Source organism: Vitis riparia, chromosome 19, assembly GCF_004353265.1.
Source record: "Vitis riparia cultivar Riparia Gloire de Montpellier isolate 1030 chromosome 19, EGFV_Vit.rip_1.0, whole genome shotgun sequence".
Lineage (NCBI taxonomy): Eukaryota > Viridiplantae > Streptophyta > Magnoliopsida > Vitales > Vitaceae > Vitis > Vitis riparia.
In genome coordinates, this window is record NC_048449.1 from 8,176,111 (window position 1) to 8,193,243 (window position 17,133).

Sequence of the window (17,133 nt, forward strand, 5' to 3'; positions counted from 1 at the left end):
CCCTTAGCTCTTAGGTTTTTATTTTTTATTTTTTATTGTTTAAAAAAATGGGTTTGTTAAATAATAATAATAATTCTCTACTTGGGAAAATACAAGACGAAAATAATTCCGGGCACATGATGCCTCCCTGGTAATAGCAAGCTTGAAATTGTTTGAGTTTAGAAGCAACCTTGGATAGATGGATGGGCAAGCAGGGCAGGCAGGCGAGAGAACAGACTGCTAACCGCTATACCCTGCTTCACCAAACTATTCTGTACTGTAATTATGGCTGGCTTGCCCAACCAATTTAGTTATCTTCCTTATTTTTATTTATTTAAATAAAAAAGTATTCTTGAAAAATACCCTTTTTGATAAAAAAAAAAAGAAAAAAAAAGTGGGGGGGAAAAAGGGAGATGCAGAAAAAGACAAGTCAACTAGGTCTCAGTCTGTCCAGCTTCTGTGACAAAGAAGCCCACAGTGCATAATACATATAGGCGTAAACACGGCACAAACCCAACCCAAACTCCAAACTCCGAACTCCAATCAATTAAACAGGATTTTCTAAAGGGGAAAAGTTGTAAGAGGAAGACAACTGCTGCTAAATCCCCAAACTACCCCTCGCCTGCTCCTTCCCAGGAAAAGCCACTTCTTGTTCACACTCTCTCTCTACTGAATGTGGAATCCCAGAATGGAGGAGTCATCGTCTCAGCCGCACAACTCCTCCAAAGAAGCCACTTCTCTACCTCCTCTACACTCCTCCAATGTCGCCTCCGGATCTGACGGCGGCGCCCGCTACCGCCTCATGTCCCCCGCCAAGCTCCCGATCTCTCGCTCCCCTTGCCTCACCATCCCTTCCGGTCTCAGCCCCTCCTCCTTTCTCGACTCCCCCGTTCTACTCTCCAACATGAAGGTTAGGTTTTGTCCTTTCATACTTTTATTTTTATTTTTATTTTTGTTCCTCTTTCGATTTGGATCTGTTTTGGTCGCTGCGAAGGGTGAGGGAAATGTAAAGGAAGCAGCTTTTTGAATTTTGGACGCCTTTTGGGTTCGCTAGAAAACTGAGGAAAAGTGGAGGAAGTTGTGTTGTTTTTTCCAAGCTCAGCCGAATTCAGTTAAATGATTGCTGCACGGGACGTAATTGACTAAATTTCTTCTTTCGTGGGAACTACAACTCATTTTTCTCTGGGTTCTCGGAAATCGATTGAAACCTTAGGTTTTAAGTAAAGTAGTTTGATTTTCTCGGGAAACAACCGGTGAAAATTTGCGGAAGATTCAATATTTAAGTTTTTGTTATTTTCTCGGAGACCAAACAGAGGGTTTTTATATATAATAAGCGTTTCTAGCTTTGAAGTGGCTTTAGTGGAGCACTTTTGGTACCTGAATGATGTGCACTATATGGTTATTGAATTAAAAATATGCCGTTCTTTTAGTTCGAAATATGACTTTTGATTTTGATTATTAGCTTTCGTTCTTTTGGGTTCTTTGCAATTTAATTTTATATTTGGGTGCTCAATGCTGGGACCGTTAGATTCCGATGCTTGCATTTGCATTATTATTTGTTGGCTCCTTTATGCTGGTACCGATTGTTCTATATACTTGTTTTGGGAATATGTCTTTCCCTAGAAACTGTAAAGCTTTTCTTGTTTTAATGTCAGTGTTGTTTTTTCACAGATGAATCTTCTCTTTTTGTTGGTGCTTGGCCTTTCTGTTTGTAATGTTCCAACTCTCACATTTGATGATGCATTTCTGTGTGCATACATAGCTTTCCCAAATTAAAGTGTATTGGTTCAAGTTGAGTATATGGAAATGAAGTCATGGGTAGTGCTCCTCATTGGTGGGTAAATTTGGGAAGTTTTTCGTCCTTTGTGCAGTTTAGTTCGTTTTGGTATAATTTAGAATCGCTGCGATCAGTTTACTTAGCTTGGATGAGAGGAAACCGTTGTTGATTTTGCAAAATTTTTTATTGAGCTTTCTGGGTGATTTGATGTTTAGGGCTCTGAGGCTAGCATGAGTGTATATAACTTGCCTATATCTTCTTTACCTTTTTTTGTTTTCTCTTTTGTTTGTCTAAAAGACTGTTTTTTGTCATGGGTGGTTGGAGAAAATAATTCCCAATCAATAGCTTTTGTTAACTTTTCTCTTCTCTTGCAGGTTGAGCCTTCCCCAACTACTGGTTCCTTTGCCAAGCCTCAAATGATTCACGGATCTGTTGGCTCCAGTATGTTCTCGTCAACTGCGAATTGCTCCAATAGTAATACATTTGATGAAAGAAAATCTGGCTCCTTTGAGTTTAAACCCCACACTGTATCAAATTCTGCTTCAGGGTTATTCTTGGTGGGATCACCGGTAATGTCCTCATGAACTCTTATTTGGTTAATATGATGATTTGTGTAGGAAATATGCATGGCATCTAGGTAATACACTAATATTCTATCTTCAGTATGAAACTATGGTCAGATGGTTGCATGGATCTAGATTTCATGGGGAAATTCTTTACATTTTCATTTACCTGTATTCCAAAAGGATAATACTTATAACTTAACATGCATAATGTTCACTGAAATTCAGTATCTGAAAAGATATATTATGCTACTAGAAATATTGGAATCGTGGTAGAAATTGGACTGCAACATCCATTTCTTCATGTTATTAATAACATTACCTTCTTATTCTCCATTATCTGCTGGAGGTGTCTGACAGTGTGTTTTCTTATTGTTTATTTAGTTGTCTGCATTCAATGCCTTCATGTCTATGGCTAAGTTTCTTGATTTTAATTGCAAGTATGCATGGGTTGATAGATGAAGCTCCTTATGGGTTATCATGGCTTGAATTTCAATATACATGTGCTCCAAGTATGCTTGAACTGGTTACCTTACATTTTCCATTGTTTTCAAGGTTTCTGCAGATCTTAACCACCAGCAAGTTAAGCCCTTCATACCAGTTCAGGCCCAGCATCCAGATCTGTCATTAATGCCATCACCTACAGTTAAAAGTGAGATGATGGCACCCTCAAATGAATTGAGTCTATGTTCACCTGGGCATATGGTGACATCATTGGATAGTGCACCTGCTGAAGTTGATTCTGATGAGCTAAACCAGCAAGGGCATCCCAATAATGGGGTCCAAGCATCACAATCTGATCAGAAAGGAATTGGGCCTTCGGTTGTAGTTGAGAGATCATCTGAGGATGGATATAATTGGAGAAAATATGGACAGAAACATGTTAAAGGAAGTGAATTTCCACGTAGCTATTACAAATGTACGCATCCTAACTGTGAGGTAAAAAAGCTATTTGAACGTGCTCATGATGGACAGATAGTAGAGATCATCTATAAGGGTACGCATGATCATCCTAAACCTCAACCTAGTCGCCGATATGCTTCTGGTGCTATTTTACCTATCCAAGAAGAAAGACCTGATAAAGTTTCATCTTTAATTGGTCGAGATGGTAAGGAAAGGAACCTTATATGTGATCTATCTATTTGGTAATTTTCTTTATATGAACATACTAATTATTTTTTTGGGCTGATTTTTATTTTGAAGACAAGTCACCCAGCATATATGGCCAGATGGCCCACAACATCGACCCCAATGGCACTCCAGAACTATCGCCTGTTGCAGCAAATGATGATGTTGTAGAAGGTGCTATCCTTGATGAGGTTGATGAAGATGATCCATTGTCAAAGCGGAGGTATTATCGTTCCACAGATTTCATATTTTTTTTTTCCTGCTTTATGTCCATGCATTAACCAATGAATTACCAAAATATTTTATTTAGGAAGATGGAAATTGGTGGGATTGATGTCACTCCTGTGGTTAAGCCTATCAGAGAACCACGGGTTGTTGTTCAAACTCTGAGTGAGGTTGACATACTGGATGATGGGTATCGGTGGCGCAAATATGGGCAGAAAGTGGTGAGAGGAAACCCTAATCCGAGGTATGTTTAACTGTTGTTGATGAGGCATACAGTCAAGTTTTTTTAGTAATTAGACCCTTCTACATGGTTAATTTCACTACTCTGCCAATTGACTTTGATGCATATTTGATGAGTATTTTAACCTTGTTCTTTCACTGGACAATGGTTGACCATCATAGTGATGGAAAATGAACTCTGTTGCATCACCTATGCATACAAGCATTCCCAATCTTTCTGCGATCTTAATTTGTGCAATCACAGCATGTTTGTCAATTTGATTTCATTAACCTTGTAAAAGTTTGAACTTTCAGTAGCTTGTTAACCATGATCTGTTTGTCTTCCATGACATTGAATCATGTTAACTTATGAAAAATATGGATGGCATTTGACAATGCTGCAGTACAATTCAGTAGTCTATTGCACCACTGAACAGATATATTGGAATCTGAGACACTTGTTCTGAGGCCCATTAAGCATTTTTCCATGTGCCCATTTGCATCAGATCTGAGCTTTTGCTATTCATTTCTATTTATTGTATTTCTTTTATCATTTTAGCCAACACACACATCAATAATGGGCATTTAAGGATCCCAGTTAATGAGAATAGATCTCCGTAGAGAAAAAGGAGTTATTCTAACTTAATTGTACATCTTTTTCCCTCTTCCTCAGCATCGTGATTATCCTCCAAGTTGTTTGCCAGTATCTAGAGCTTCATTCCCTTTAGAGCATGAGTTCTTGAGATATTTTCCTCCTGTAGCATTCAACACACTTCTATCATTTGGCTTTTTGATCCCTCAATGCAACATTGCTTAGCAAAGTTTCTGTCTGTGTCCCCCTGTATACTTTGTGGCTTTTTGGCCCTTTTTATATATCGTTGTTTATCTATCAAAAAGAAAAAGAAGTTTCTGTCTGTGTATGCACAATGAAGTGCCTACCTAACCCCAATTTAGGTAGAATAGTCAGAAGGTTTTGTGAGTCTTTAAGCTCTCTTTCCATGTGAAACCATGTAGATTGACTTTGGTTTTATTTATTTTTTTAAATATAAACTGCCTGCTAGTAGTCAATTTTGATTTGTAATGCTACTGGACTAAACATTAAACAACCACATAAGGGCTTATAAAAAAATGAATCAGCCAGTCCATCACAAAAGAAATAAAAATAAATAGAATAAAGAAATAAAAATATAATGATAAACAAGAACATTGTGAAAACTTTAGATGTGTAGCTGTGATACATGGACACATTAATTTCAGCCAAAATATCCATGCTGACACTATATAACATGGGTGTGGGTGTGAGATCCTTGTCGAATATGCTTATATCACATCGAATAGGACTATCTGCATTATGTTTCTTTCTTTCTTTCTTTATTTATTTATTTTTGATAGATAGTTGTTCATAGTATCTAAAGCCCCTTCTTTCTTTATTTTTATTATGCTTATATTTGCACCAAATACAACATACAACTATTTCACTCTTTTTCTCTTTCTTATTTTTTCTTTTTTAAAATTATATAAGATAGTATAAAATAAATTGTATGAAAAAATAAAGAACTTTCAAATTAAGTTCTAACTCTTACAATTGAAGAAGTGCTTTATTTCTTTTTAAAATTTAAAAAAAATTATACTAGATAAAATTTGAAGATAAATGTAATAATCAAGATAAATATCATAAAAAAATAAAGATAAATTGCGATAACTAATATAGAAAAGTCATATTTTTCGCATGATGTATTAGAAGATTTTTATTTCAAAATCAATATAAACTTTTAAAGTTTTAAACTAATCAAAGTATATTAATAATGTGGCATAATATTTTCTTAAAGTTTTTTCTCAACATCCCATAAAATAAGAGGCCTATAGTAAATAGGTTCTTCATGTACAATTAATGATAATATCAAAATAAAATAATGCTTAACATCTTAATGAAGTAGAAAAAAATATAATAAGCATATTTTCTAAATATAATTTTAACCATGTAGTATTATCGATAACTTCTCTTATTGTGCTTATGTTAAATGTTAATTTATTTTTCATTAATGCTGTATCCAAGTATCTGCCCATATAGTTGAGATTCTTTTCAACTGAATTCCTATGTCCAAAGATTTTAGGATGCAAAACATCGGACACCTAAACCCGTACCCACACCCAACACTCGTATGATGTATTAGAAGATAAATTGCGATAACTAATATAGAAAAGTCATATTTTTCGCATGATGTATTAGAAGATTTTTATTTCAAAATCAATATAAACTTTTAAAGTTTTAAACTAATCAAAGTATATTAATAATGTGGCATAATATTTTCTTAAAGTTTTTTCTCAACATCCCATAAAATAAGAGGCCTATAGTAAATAGGTTCTTCATGTACAATTAATGATAATATCAAAATAAAATAATGCTTAACATCTTAATGAAGTAGAAAAAATATAATAAGCATATTTTCTAAATATAATTTTAACCATGTAGTATTATCGATAACTTCTCTTATTGTGCTTATGTTAAATGTTAATTTATTTTTCATTAATGCTGTATCCAAGTATCTGCCCATATAGTTGAGATTCTTTTCAACTGAATTCCTATGTCCAAAGATTTTAGGATGCAAAACATCGGACACCTAAACCCGTACCCACACCCAACACTCGTACCCGAACCCAAACCCATGTAATATAGATGTGCAGAACAGATAAGAAACAGATAGTAAATGGAGATACATTCTTACTGCAATATATAGTGACAAATAGCTATAGAAACATATAGCATGCCATAATTTCATAAATAGACAATTAGGCATGTAAAAGCTGTTCACATCATAAGGCATATAACTGTATTTAGAAGTCCATCACCCAATTAGGCATATAAACAATTAACAAATCATAAAATAAATTAGAAGTTACATGCAATTGGAATGAAACTTTGGTTAAGTAGCTGAATGCTTGAATCCACTTTTTAGACTTCATCTGTTTGTACGAAACTGCTTATTACTGGTAGCTAATTGGTGACTATGAATAAAACTGTACAGTCTCCGGCATAAACATGATAATGGTTAACATAATCAATGAACCTGACTCCTTATAAAACTCTTATTGTGTCCTTGACCTGGGTGGCTTTATCTAGGTTTCCACCTAGGAAATTTCCCTTGCATCTACCGAGACTCACTTAAAATTCAAGAGAGGGAGACAAACACGTAGCAGAAGTACTTGTTGAGGTTGCTGGCCTGGGCCCACTCTTTATCTTCCCTGCCTTGGTCAGAACAATGCTATACAAGTTACAAAGGGATTTCTTTTGGCTGTCTGGTGGGTTAGAGGAGAGAGAAGGGAATCTTGTGAGGTGGTCGTTGATATATATAAATATCCAGATACCTGTTGTGAATTTTCTGTGTTAGCTTGTATATGTGGTGTCATGTTCATGTCTGTTTTCATGCAATGTGATTTTGGGTTTAATCTTTATTTAGTTGCATGTTTACCCATAAGATCTACAATGCTCCTTCTCATGCTTGCTTGTTATGCAGGAGTTATTACAAGTGCACGAATGCTGGATGCCCTGTTAGGAAGCATGTGGAGAGAGCATCCCATGATCCAAAAGCAGTGATAACCACATATGAAGGAAAACATAATCATGATGTACCAACTGCAAGGACTAATAGCCATGACGCAGCAGGACAAGCAGCTCTGAATGGAATGCCAATGATTAGATCAGAAGAAAGTGACACAATCAGTCTTGATCTTGGGGTTGGGATAAACTCTGCTGCTGAGAATAGACCAAATGTACAGCATCAAACACTGCATGCTGAACTTGTTCTAACCCAAACCCGCACTAACAATTCCAATTTTCAGGCAGTTCAAGCAACCCCAGTTTCAAGATACTATGGTGTTCTAAACAATGGTATGGATCTGTATGGATTTAGAGAAAACCTGGGTGAAAGCCGGAGTTTTGAAACTCCACCTTTAAACCATTCCTCCAATCCATGTCCACAAAACATGGGGAGAATACTAATGGGCCCATGATAATGTTTCCAAAAGCTGGACAAAAATACAGTGGTTTTTCTCCCTATTTCCGTGGGTGGAGGACAAAAAGGCAAGTATTCAAGTTGAAAATACAAGGTTGTCACATATTTTTCCATCTACCTTGCTCTTAAGGCCTCCCTGCAATCGCCTTCTGTGTCTAATCACTGTTTATACTACATTACCTTCTCCAAGCTCAAAACTTGTGTACAAATATGAAATTGATACAGGAAAAGTTTCTGACATCAAAGACAGATATTGTAACTCAATAGTGCTGGAAATGGAAGGTCTCTAGTTGGAAATACTTAGATTTGTTATGTTTAGCTTTTTGGTGGGGTTTTTCAAAGGATGTCTGTATTTATGACTTGAGATGTTGTAATTGAAGTTTGAATCCTGTTGAAGTTCAAGAAGATGCTCAAGTAATGTGCATCACAGTGTGATTGGAGGTTTTCTTGTATGTCTTGTGAATGCATCTCATATATATTATCTGAATTTGAAGTTCTTGTTGCTGTGAGACATGTTTGACCATCTTTGTGAAGTTGAAATATTTGATATAATGCTTGTGAATTAACTACTTGTACTCGGGTATTGTTAGGATAGAGAACATAATACTCTTCTGTACTGCCCATTGAGACATTGGTTTGGGTGGATAGGATATCAGTCTGTCTCTGTTGTAGGTAGGGAGGGATTATTCCTGTCTTCAACTTGATAAACATTTCTACAAGGGAGTTCAATTCCCATGGCTGGTGGATGATTTGAAAACTCAATGCCTACTTGCCTAGACATTGAATTGATTGTTTCAGATTATTTTGCAAGATAGGGATGGGTACGATTTGGTTTAGGTCTTTTTAACCAACTTTGGGAATCGAAACAAGTTGGTCAATTTTGATTGAATTGGAATTAGATTTTAAACAATTTAGTTAGTATTTTCCAAAAAAATAGCAGCCAAAAAGAAAATATTTGCACACTAGACAAATTAAATACAAGTAATACAATGTTATCACCCAAAAATGTATTAATTCAACCTAAAACATTACACAGTAATTAAATTTTTTGTGATGGATATTTGTAGTAAAAAAAAAATATTTTCATTGAAAGAATAATGAGAAAGAAACATGTTATTTAGAGAGAACCTAGGTGAAAGCCATAGCATTGAAACTTCACCTTTGAACCATTCCTCTAAACCAGGTCCACCAAACATGGGGAGAATATAAATGGGTCCATGATATTGGTTCCAAAAGTTGGACAAAAATGAAGTGGTTTTTCTCTCTATTTCGATGGGTGGAAGATGACAGAAAAAAAAAAAAAATGGCAAGTATTGAAGTTCCAAGAAACAAGTCACATATTTTTCCATCTACCCTGCACTTAACAGCCTTCTGCAATGGCATTCTGTATCTAATCGCTTTTTGTATCACATGACCTTCTCTGAGCTCAATGCTTGCTTACAAATATGAAATTGATACAAGCAAAGTTTTCTGGCACATATTGTAGCTCATAGTGCTGGAAATGGAAGGTGTGTAGTTGGAAATACTCAGTGTTTGTGTTTTTAATTAATTCTAAATAGAACTTTAATACTTAATAGTGTTACATATTAGGTTATTTGTTTTTATAGTAATTTATTTCTATTAAGCATTAAAAAGTAAAAAAAAAATCAATATGTTATTTTTTTCTAATTATAAAAAACTACATAGTTTGACTTTTTCTATGTAGTAAAAAGTTTATAATAAGTTATAAAAAAGTAGAAAAACAAGCCATCTAAATTTTGAAAATGAATTATTTTTAATAAAAAGCCAAAAAAACAAATATCACCTTAAATTTGTATTATATAGCTTTTGTTATGTGCTTTTTCAAAGGAATGTCTGTATTTATGACTTGAGATGGTATAATTAAGGTCTGAATATTTGAGGGTTTCTGATTTTCTCGTGATGCATCTCATGCATTATCTGAGTTTCAGATTCTTGTTACTGTACCAAACGGATGGTTAAAGTGGAAAGAATACTTGATATAGTGCTTGTGAATTACCCACTTGTGTTTGGGTATAAACAACTCAATACTCTCCATAGCGCCCATTGAAACATTGGTTTGGATCGTCTAGAGATCAGTTTGTTCCGTGTAGGAAGATGTGGACAAGCGTCATGATTGGCTTCCCATCATCAACTTGGTAAGCAAATCTCCAGAAAAATCTGGATATTCCCATAGAGGAGTTGAACCCCTATGGGTGTGTTGAAATCCCACTTCCTAACAATAAATTGAGTGGTTCGGATGTTTCCGCGAGGTCTCTTGGAGTAAACCACCAAAGGGTTCACCATCAAGCAAATGCAAAAGGGGACAATCCAAATAAGGCTTTTTGTTAGTTTTTGTGAAGAGAATGGGGGTGCCTTAAATGCACTGCACGGTAGAATCCAAAATCCCTTAAATTCTCACTTTTGTCATTGCACTCATACTGTGGATGGATACAGCCATCAGTAGCTCAAGTATACACTGAACCTACAAGACTTGGGTGCCAACTTTGCTATCTCTCTTGAATTTCTCTGTGACTTACAGCCCTGCTGCAATGACCCTTTCTAAGGTATGACCCAACTTTTAATACCTCTATTTTCTGCACCCAACTCCCATTTATTATTACCAAAACTTTAGTATCATTTCCTCTATTCTACACCTTTTTGGGGATATAATATTTGCATTCATTTGGGCTAGTAGAGAATGTAGGTAAACTGCCTGTCAGAATGAAAGAAGTGAACCGGATACGGGCTAATGAGATGAGGAGTAAGGAACTATATACAAGTACCATATTTTTTTAACAGTCTTTTGTTTTCTGTTTGGTTGGTAGATTGCGAGGATATAACAGTGTAAAGGCTGTAGAATTTGTTTAGGGTGTGATGGATGCAATGTGGGTGTACTTGAAGGATAAAGTTGACTGTCGAAGTAAGCTCTCAGATGTGGTTTACTGGCCGGAAAAAGTTGTCAAGGACAGGAGTAGTGCTCTCAAACAGGAAGACTCAAGTGGCGAGGAACCTTTTCAGGTGGAAAGTCCAGTCACTCCAGTGCATCAAGTCATTTTCCACAGAAATTACATTCGGAAACGGTATTATGGTGAGTTTCTCTGAATCACTATCAGTTTCATCTAGGAAGACGGCCTAAGCATTGCTCTTGCAAGAGAAAAGCATTCCAATGAGGATAGAATTTAGGTAGTCAGGATCTTGCCATGTGGGAGACTAAGCTAGAAACCCCAGAGAAACATGATAATGAGCACTGCATATTTAGGATTATAACTGGTCCATGAAATGGATGATAGTTAATAGCTTAAGAAACCAGTTCATTTATTTTAAGGATTCATTTCCAATTGTGTAGAGATTGTCCACTCTAGGTCAAAACAGTATATATAGTGGTAAGAACTTTTTCCTCTATCTGATGGGGACTATGACAAATACAACATCCTTCCTCATTGTGTCTGGATTGTGTCAATCAGGAAGGGTTAAAGATTGATTTTGATATTACATGTAATGACCCACTCCTAACCATATAAATATTGTCCATCCTAAGCCCAAAGAGTTCTAACAATTTTAAAACAAGTCTACACTGTTAATATGAACTTATGCATATATAGTGTCCACAACTTTTTCCCTTATCTAATATGGGTTATCACATTCATCTCTATTGATCTTGTTTTGGTTGGAGCTTCCATCCCCAATTGTGAGCAAGTTATAATATTTCCCTAAAGGCTGTGGTTTGAACTGTGAACACAATCCAAATTAGCATCCTAGAATCTGAACCATTTTTCAGTGGGACTTGGGGTTAACATCAAGGAACAGCACACGTTTTGTTGCCAACTTATGTTTTACTAATTAAATATTGGCTTTATGGTCCCCCTTTCCTGTCGCCTACTGAGTCTAGAGTTTTCCACTTGAATCCCCACCATGGAAAGAACATTTTCAAAATGAATGTTGGCAGAGTACTGGACAGACCCAACATTGGCCTTTTGGTTTTTGTATTCTAGTAATTTAAGATTGGCCTCATGGTCCCCATTCCCCATTCCCTACAAAGTGTAAAGAACACTTCCAAAACGAAAAGTGAGTCCTTCGCCCATCATTGGACATTCCCAATATTATGCTTACAGATGATGAAGTTGGTTCTGCTTAATACTGTTCTTATTTTGCATGCCCATGTTGCATTTAAGCAGAGCTCAGTGTTGAAGACTCATCAAGAAACGTCATTGAGATGATATTCAGAGCAGCAGCAACAAGCCCGTCCAGGGATTCTCGGAAAATTGAAAGGATCCTTAGGGTGAAGCACTCCTCAGACATTCTTGAAAGGTTTGAGAAGTACAGAGAGATGATAAAAAAGAAAGCGTATGAGCAACACAAGAGGCATCCTAGATGCGTTGTGGATGGCAATGAGCTGTTACAATTCTATGGCACACAGATGAACTGTTGCAGCCAAAAGCTAAACAGGGTGATTGAGCTTTGCAAGGATTTCACTTGTCAAGTCTGTAGAATAATTCAATCGGGTTTTGACACAGAATATGGTAAGAAGTATGGGATTGCATTAAGTTCATGCAGCACGACATCAAGTGGGAACACACCTGCCATTTATAAGGGGGCAAATGCAAAGAGGGCCGTGATAGTTTGCCGAATTATAGCTGGAAGAGTAGTTAATATGGTGGACAGGGAAAGCGAAGACGGGTACGATTCCATTAGAGTTGGAGGATTATACTCCAAGTTAGAATACTTGATTGTGAGAAATCCAAGTGCTGTACTTCCTTGCTTTGTCATAGTTTTTACCTGAGATGTTTTGTGTAAAGTTTTTCTGCAGTTTGTTATATCAGAGGGCTCATTTTTCAGTCCTTGTGAACATAAAAATATACTACCACCCAGACTAGAAGATGATCATACACTAAAGACAAATAGATTCTACTTCAGCTACTGATGATGTGAAAATGACCATGGACGCTATTAATCAATATAACTCTCAAAGGCTCATAAGTTATAACGGTGGCTGATGTTTCTGAACAAAGTTTTAAGACTAAATGCATGGTACAAAATCCAACAGTTCTAAACTATAAGATCTAGGAAACATATGTAAAGGTTGGTGCGTTTTCAACTCCATGCACAAGCAGCAACTAGAGCTCGGTCCATCCAGCCAAGATAGAGAGCTCCATCTTTCTCTTCAAGTGAATACTTGTCACTGTAATTCTGCAGCAGAGTCTTGATGGTGGCATTCACATAGGAGCTTAGCGGGTGGGGAGTAAATCCAGCCATAAGAAATCGTGACTTCCACTTCCCCAGAAGTTCATGTCGTTCCACTCTCTCAGCCCCCTCACATGCTATTATGTTGACAATTTCTCGGGCCAGACAGTGCTGCTCAGCATTGATCCGCTCCTTGTGATCCCTTGGCAAAGTTACATCAATTGACTCAAAAACAGCTAAATAATAGTTCATGGCCTCAATGAATCGGGGAAGGAATGGAGCAGTATTGGTGTTGGATTCTTGCTCAACAAGAGTCACCACCTTGGGGGACAAGCTTTTAATCAGCCTCAACAGTCTGTCACGATGATTCTGAGTGTCAACACTCTCATCAGGCATGTGGTGCAGTATGAATGCAAAATTCACAGCCAGTGCTTCTCCTGGTCGAAGCTCAAGATCTTCGAGCTGAACCTCACAACCAGAAATGGTAGCAGCATGGAACTCAAACGGTACTTTACATGACTCAGCAAACCTAGATAGCCTCTGTCCCACAATACTGGGTCCTCCCCCTCTGGCATAAGCTGATGTAGAATCGTCAATACCTGTGATACGGATCTGTGGTGGTCCACCAGGCCGAGCCGCAAGAGCCTGGATTAGGGTGATCCACTGGACGCCCTGTGAAATCTGAAAATCAATTATATGGACTTTGCTTTCATCCTTCATTGCTTCGGCAATAGCCCCATTTCCAGACATATGCCCAAACTTGAAGTATGGGCAAATTTCAAAGAGCAAGTGCATGTACGAGAGGAGTTCAGCACTTGCCGGCTCTTTGCACCTTAGAGCTTTATAGATGGAGCTTCCGGAAGCAGCCAACCTTGCAACTAGTCCTTCCAACATGTAAGCTCCTAACCGCTGAATTGGCTCACCAGAAACCGATACCATCTGACGTAGCTCCGAAATCCCCCATTCAGCCCTCAATATATCATTGTCTGCTACTGCTTTTGCACAAGTAACAAGGACTTCCTTCAAGTCTCCTCTGGAGATCACGTCCATCATCTGTTTCCACTTCTCCCTCTCCAATGAAATTTTGTTGAGTTCACGTGGAATGACTTCGTGCACATCAAGAATATCTGAATCAGGCCCCAGCATAGCAGTTTCCAATTCCCTGAGCTTGTGTCTCAGCTCATTGACATCATCTGTCACACAGGATCCGCTTATTGGAGAGCCATGTCCATTCTCAGGGGAATGAAGCTGGTCTGATGGGTATGTTTGAGAATCCTGCTGCGACGCAGGGCTGCCCTCAGGAGAGAAACTCACAGTAGATGGAGAATTGTAGATGGGGAAACTACCAGTTGCTGAGGATGATTCATGGGTGCCGTATTGCTCACAATAGGTCGGGCCAGAGAAGTGCATCCCTTGGCTGCCATCATCAGAGCATGAGTGGTGCTCTATATTAAGGATAGGCCACTGACAAGACTCATCCTGTGGCACAGGCTGGCTGTAGAAACTGCCAGACCTACCTGAAATTCCATGTTTCTGAGAGGCTTGCATTTGGGAATAACTTAGTCTTTTGGTATTGCAGAAATACTGGGAATATCTCACTAGAAATATTCTCAAAACCCAACTCACAGCTCAAGTTGTCATTTCTCGTACCTCTGAATGAACTCTGCTTGGCCAAGATTTAAAGAACTGATGCACACATTCTGCGAAGAAGGTAAACAAGACCATTACAGCAATTTCAATGGAAAGGTTCAGAGAAGTCGACAGAGATCTCAGTGACAGAAAAAAGCAAGTATTTTTTAGATTAATTGAACAAACTACCCTTCTATTCGAGGCAACAAAGGTATAAATGCCTAAGCAAAGGTAAATCACGCTACTAGATATCAGGGAGAGCTAACTGCTAAGGCTCATCATTTGCCTTTTCTTAACATATAAGACTGCTTGCAACTGAGTAAAATTTTTCCTTTTGACATGTAATGCAATAAAAGATGTGAATTAACGACAATCTTCTTCAACACTAATCTAGACATTCTTAATACATATGCAAGAAAAAAAAAATGGTGTACACAACAAATTACTCAAAAACAACAAGCTTACAAGCTTGGGAAAAAATGAGATGCATTTTCTACAAGAAAAGAAATCCTCTGAAATACATCCAAGGTTCTACCTTGTGATTAAGACAGCAAAATTGATGAATATTGTAAAATCAGATTTTACCCACCAAACATGAGCCCAAGTATTCCTAGAAACCAAACAGAATAGATTAAAGCTTCATCTTGGAACCTAGAAAACATGCCCCTTCTTAACATATATTCTAAGAATGGGAAAATTTCAACACATAATCTAAGCCAAACCTTGGAATTCAACCTCAACCACCTCCTTCTACAAACAAAACACACATTCAAACTTCTCAACATAAAAACAAATCATTTTTAAGAGAGAGATCCCAAACAAGCCTTCCACTAAAAATTTCAAACTTACCACCACAGGTTTCAGAATTAAGGGAAAAAAACAGAGAAAAAAGGAAGAATTGAAGAAACCAAGCCAAATGGGTCATTCACTTTCCAAATTTCAGACCCCAAGAAAAAAACTCCATTGCTCTCAAATCTACCACCAACCCATTTCCACATACCATGAAACACCTCGGAGAAACAGAACTCAGAGCGCAAATCCCAGCCAAAGCTTGTCAACCAATGGAAAACGACCTACACCCTCATCATTTCTAGGGTGAAAACTCCCAAAAAAATCATAAAATCAGCAAGAGATGTCCAAGAATCTTACTCAAGCAACAAAAAGTCGAGTAAATATCAAAACAAGAAAGAATTCAATTTCCACCCACATCAATTTTCAACATCAAACTCAAGGGTGTTTGACAAACCTTGTGTGATTGCTTATGGGCTTCTTCCTCTTCTTTGCTTCGAAGCTGGGACAACAGATCAAAGTGTGAGGCTGAGAGCAGTTCGCGAGTATTCAAGGGTCTATGCTCACAGCAGCAACTTGTCCTTTTTTTTATAAACAACAGACCTTCAGCTCAAAGTACCCTCTGCCTTTCCAAGAACAACAGTCTTGCCACCATGATTGCCTTAATGAACAGATTTTGGTTGAATTTTGCTTTGTTTTAATGGCCAAAAAGCCCTTCATGAACGGTTTTATTATCTTACAAATTTTGATGTAATTAATAATGATAAACACATATGGATTTTAATTCTTTCTCATTGAAATTATGATTACAAATGAATGAGTGCCCAATTTTGGGTGTAAAATTTTTTTTAGTCAAAGATGATTACACAATGGGATATCATCAATCAGTAGATTTGGGTTATCCATTAATATTATTAAATTTGACTTCAAAGAATTAAATCGAATAATTAAATTTTATATATAAGTAATAAAAAATAAAAAATTCAGATTTAGATTATAATAGACTAAAAATTTCGAAACCATACAAAATAACTTTATAATAAATTTAATTAATTCAAAAAAAATTATTTTCCTAGAGAGATATGAAAATAGAGAAATATTAATATAAATCATAATTTGAAATTTGGTTTTTCATTTTTGTTGAAAAATAAAATAAGCCTAAATTGATTATAAATTAATAAAATTAATTTAAGTTGAACAGGGATGAATTCAACTTGATTTCTTTGGAACCCTAAATAAGAGCATCGCAAATTGATTGAAAAAAGGTAGAGGTTCTTATGGTCATTTCACGGAAATAAGAGTACGCGGGATGTCAAAAGGACCGTAAAAGCACCTTTCAACGGTAATGAAAAGTTAGGGCATTTTGGTCTTCTTATCGTGGACGGCAGAGGGTGTTCTGTAATTTGCTAACCAAGGAAAAGGTTTCCAGTTACGGTATCACACGGCTCTGACATGGGCCTATGTCCCACACGGTTATGAGTCCACGTGTAATCCCACACACACTTCAGTCTTTTTCTCTCTCTTTTTTCTTTTTTTAAAAAAAGGAAAAAAAGGTTCATGATGAGACACTCCGATGTGATTACCGCTTCACCGTTTAAATACGGGTAATTTTACCAAAAAAATTAAGATT

At 36.9% G+C, this 17,133-nt stretch overlaps 3 protein-coding genes across 7 annotated transcripts; 2 read left to right on the forward strand and 1 right to left on the reverse strand.

The window, feature by feature from the left end:
• Window positions 1-439: 439 nt before the first annotated feature.
• On the forward strand, window positions 440-8,415 carry LOC117909254 (probable WRKY transcription factor 20). The gene is made up of 6 exons (XM_034823208.1): window positions 440-889; window positions 2,131-2,325; window positions 2,875-3,427; window positions 3,523-3,670; window positions 3,758-3,916; window positions 7,407-8,415. The coding sequence occupies exons 1-6, from the start codon at window positions 653-655 to the stop codon at window positions 7,900-7,902; spliced, it is 1,788 nt and encodes a 595-aa protein (XP_034679099.1). The 5' UTR covers window positions 440-652; the 3' UTR covers window positions 7,903-8,415.
• Window positions 8,416-10,358: 1,943 nt separating this feature from the next.
• Window positions 10,359-12,739, forward strand: LOC117908884. 3 transcript variants are annotated; one of them, XM_034822682.1, is made up of 3 exons: window positions 10,359-10,468; window positions 10,730-10,992; window positions 12,080-12,739. In XM_034822682.1, exons 2-3 carry the CDS (start codon window positions 10,779-10,781, stop codon window positions 12,682-12,684), a joined length of 819 nt encoding a protein of 272 aa, XP_034678573.1. In that variant the 5' UTR covers window positions 10,359-10,468; window positions 10,730-10,778; the 3' UTR covers window positions 12,685-12,739. The 3 variants fall into 3 exon arrangements, with proteins under 3 accessions (XP_034678573.1, XP_034678575.1, XP_034678574.1); XM_034822684.1 differs by having other exon boundaries at window positions 10,396-10,468; window positions 10,600-10,992; XM_034822683.1 differs by lacking the exon at window positions 10,359-10,468 and having other exon boundaries at window positions 10,496-10,992.
• A 112-nt stretch (window positions 12,740-12,851) lies between these two features.
• On the reverse strand, window positions 12,852-16,082 carry LOC117908883 (scarecrow-like protein 21). 3 transcript variants are annotated; one of them, XM_034822679.1, is made up of 3 exons: window positions 15,961-16,082; window positions 15,715-15,804; window positions 12,852-14,785 (listed from the first exon to the last, which is right to left on the reverse strand). In XM_034822679.1, exon 3 carries the CDS (start codon window positions 14,631-14,633, stop codon window positions 12,996-12,998), a length of 1,638 nt encoding a protein of 545 aa, XP_034678570.1. In that variant the 5' UTR covers window positions 14,634-14,785; window positions 15,715-15,804; window positions 15,961-16,082; the 3' UTR covers window positions 12,852-12,995. The 3 variants fall into 3 exon arrangements, with proteins under 3 accessions (XP_034678570.1, XP_034678572.1, XP_034678571.1); XM_034822681.1 differs by lacking the exon at window positions 15,715-15,804; XM_034822680.1 differs by lacking the exon at window positions 15,961-16,082 and having other exon boundaries at window positions 15,715-15,954.
• Between the last annotated feature and the right edge of the window lie 1,051 nt (window positions 16,083-17,133).